Source organism: Camellia sinensis, chromosome 10 (assembly GCF_055761805.1).
Source record: "Camellia sinensis isolate YWXY chromosome 10, ASM5576180v1, whole genome shotgun sequence".
Classification (NCBI taxonomy): domain Eukaryota; kingdom Viridiplantae; phylum Streptophyta; class Magnoliopsida; order Ericales; family Theaceae; genus Camellia; species Camellia sinensis.
The window spans coordinates 29,923,059-29,926,067 of NC_138970.1; the positions used below are offsets into that span (position 1 = coordinate 29,923,059).

At 40.3% G+C, this 3,009-nt stretch overlaps 1 protein-coding gene across 1 annotated transcript; it reads left to right on the plus strand.

The window, feature by feature from the left end:
- Window positions 1-631: 631 nt before the first annotated feature.
- LOC114279045 (protein NODULATION SIGNALING PATHWAY 2-like) lies at window positions 632-1,975 on the plus strand. The gene is made up of 3 exons (XM_082889927.1): window positions 632-722; window positions 961-1,560; window positions 1,665-1,975. Exons 1-3 carry the CDS (start codon window positions 632-634, stop codon window positions 1,973-1,975), a joined length of 1,002 nt encoding a protein of 333 aa, XP_082746053.1.
- Window positions 1,976-3,009: the final 1,034 nt, after the last annotated feature.

Here is a 3,009-nt window from a genome sequence, read left to right on the forward strand (position 1 = left end):
CACATCTAGCAAAGGAAATCTCAAAGTCATCCATGGAGATACGGTGATGCTACATGGACGACTGGAGGGGAATCTGTACAGGCTTGTGGAGAAGGTTGTGACAGACGGAGCTACTGTCACTTACCGGGCAAGACGTACAAGACATGCACAGAAGAGACATAGGGCCCAGCAGACATGGCAACCAAAGTGTACAAGAACGCATGGAGGCAGTTCGGAGGTGCACAAGACGGAGCCATTGCGGCCAATTTTAAAGACAGCTCAGAGCAAAGAGACCAAGACAGCAAAGCATGTCCCAGGAAAGAAAGTTTCTTTTGCTCCTGAATTAGAGACATATTGGGATCTCTCCAAGACTGGATGGAAGGGAGAGATGCCATCTCAAAGAGTTGCAAAGTAAAGCTTTGCATGGCACCCCAGTGAGGGGGTGCCGGGCACTCCAGGCAAGGGGGTGCAAGCATCTCAGTGAAGAGATGCAGACTTTGTTGAATTTGGGCGTGACAAGATTAGCAGCAGTGTGTGCAGTGGATCACCTCACATGGGTTGAGGGGGTGATTTGTTGAATTCACCCCATGTGAAGGGGAAATTGTCTTGTGAACACACCTTGGTTGGTCAACAAGGAAGTAGGCTACCAACCATGTCAAAGAAGGAGGCTGCCGAAGTCAAGCATGGAGGCTACCCAATGGCACTCCCACCTACTCCAAGGTGTATAAAATGGAATGGTGATGGTGAGTTGTAGACAGGGCAAATGGCAAAACACATTGCTGAGAGAAAGGCACAAAACAGAGAGAGCTAGTGAGAGCTATTTTCTGTTTGTCAGAGAGTGTGAGTGAGTGTGTTATATAGAGAGACAGTGAGTTGAGAGTGTGTAATCTCCTCCATTTGTTGATATATAACAACATTGCTCCCGTGGACGTAGGCCGGCTTGCCGAACCACGTTAAAACTCTTGTGTTTTTGCTTGTGAGTGTCCCCTGGTGTGCCCACGATCCGCAACATCCTCCAAGCCATGCCTCATGATGTGGAGCTCATACATGTCATTGACTTTGACATGGGGGAAGGGATTCAATGGCCTTCAATGATCGAAGCTATCGGATGGCAACAAAGGAAGGAGATCAGACTTAGACTGACATCAGTAAAATGGAGCGAGGCAGATTCTGACTGTCCCCCCTCGCCCTGGAGGTTCGCAGAGACAAGGAGATGGTTGTGTGATCATGCCCAAGCATTTTGCGTAAAGTTGACTGTGGATACCATGGAACTTCATGATTTGGTTAATGAGATAAAGACAACGAAGAGAAATGGAAGGAGAAGAGAGTGGTTGGTTTTTAATTGCATGCTAAGGCTTCCCCACATGGGCAGGGTGAAAAGTAGGAGGGATCTGTCAAAATTTTTAAGGGTGGTTAAGGAATTGCTAGCTTACGTTGCAAATTGTTATTTTGATAGAAAATCTCTTAGTGCACAGAATCCGATCACAAAATTAGATGTGGATTCCATCCCATGTGAAAATATTGTGTTCAATTCTATGATCAGATCTTGTGCACGTAGAAGAACTGATTTTGATAACATGGGTATTATAACTTTGGTGATGGAGATGTTTGGGTGAATTCAAGATTTTCCTCTAGTTTTGGTTCATTCTTGGATGGGCATTTGGTACATTACCAAGCTTTATTAGAATCCATAGAATGGGCTTTTCCAAATCATCTTGGAGAAGCAAGGACTGCCTTGGAATGTCTCTTTGTGGCTCCTTTGATATCTTCTCTTGCATGGATTCACAAATGGGAAGAGATGGGCTGTTGTGATCTTCAATTAGGGTTTGGGTTAGAGGGTTGTCAAGTGAGCAAAGAGAGCTTAATGGAAGCCATGGAAATGGTGAGCGAAGGGAAGAGTCTATATGGGGTGAGGATTGAAGGTGAGAATAACAATAGCATGGCCCTGGAATGGAGAGGAATCCCATTAGTGAGATTTTCTTGTTGGAGAAGTTAATGAAAGAAAGAAGATAAGAAAGAGTGTCAGTGCACTAATACTAATACTCCTATTACTACAAAAAGCCTGTTTTCGTGAGTACAGTCCGTGATGCTTAAGGCCAATTCCACTGATATGTACTGTAAATCATATGTATTGTATTATTTATTCATTATGTGAATATTGTGCTAATTCAATTGAAATGTATTGTAAATCATATGTCATGTATTATTCATTATGTGAAATTAAGAAAATAAAAAAAAAGAATTTCAATGTTCGAGACTCTCATTACGGTATGATTTTGAAGGATTAGACATATGCAACCTTACTTCACTTTTCTGTAGTTGAAATACTTTGTAGTCATTCAGGATTTATTCATTATGTCAATAGTGTATAATGATTACATCATCAAAAGGTCGTGAAAGACTCATTATAAACTGTTAAACAATGTAATATACAAGATCACAATCTGATTTATAATTTAAATGTCTCTGCCACCATAATTAAATGTATTAGATTTACACGATCAAATCGTATTAATTGGATTTTGCTCTTCCATCTCACACCCCTTAACTAATAATAATGTTAAATCACTACAGCCTTTTTAATATTGGAGGAGTAATCCTATGTTTGATTGCTGTCTTTTTTAATCTTGGACGATTAATCTTGGACGAGTAATCGTAGCTAACTTGATTGCGCGCTTTATTGGGTCCATTTTAGGGCCTAATTTGATAATTTGAACCATTTACATTTTAGAAGGTATCGAGTAGAATATACCTATAAAAAATCACATCAATCGAATATCGTTATCTCTTTCATCAAATCACATTTAAATTGAATTTTATATTTCAAATTAAATACAAATGTGACTTGATGAAAAGGCCAATGATATCCAATTAACGTAATTTTTTACAGATATATATTATACTCGATATCTTCTAAAATATAAACAGTTTAAATTATCAAATTAGGCCCTGAAATGGGCCCAATAAGACGCACAACAGTTGCTGCTGCGCATGGTGCGCAGCAGCAACCCCAAACTCGCAGTTGTTTTG

Bases quoted from the DNA above. Each gene is read 5' to 3' on its own strand.
- LOC114279045 (XM_082889927.1), top strand. From the start codon at position 632: ATGTCAAAGAAGGAGGCTGCCGAAGTCAAGCATGGAGGCTACCCAATG. The intron at 723-960 runs GTGAGTTGTAGA...TTTGCTTGTGAG, and splicing joins TATAAAATGGAATGGTGATG to TGTCCCCTGGTGTGCCCACG. The intron at 1,561-1,664 runs GTATTATAACTT...AAGCTTTATTAG, and splicing joins AACTGATTTTGATAACATGG to AATCCATAGAATGGGCTTTT.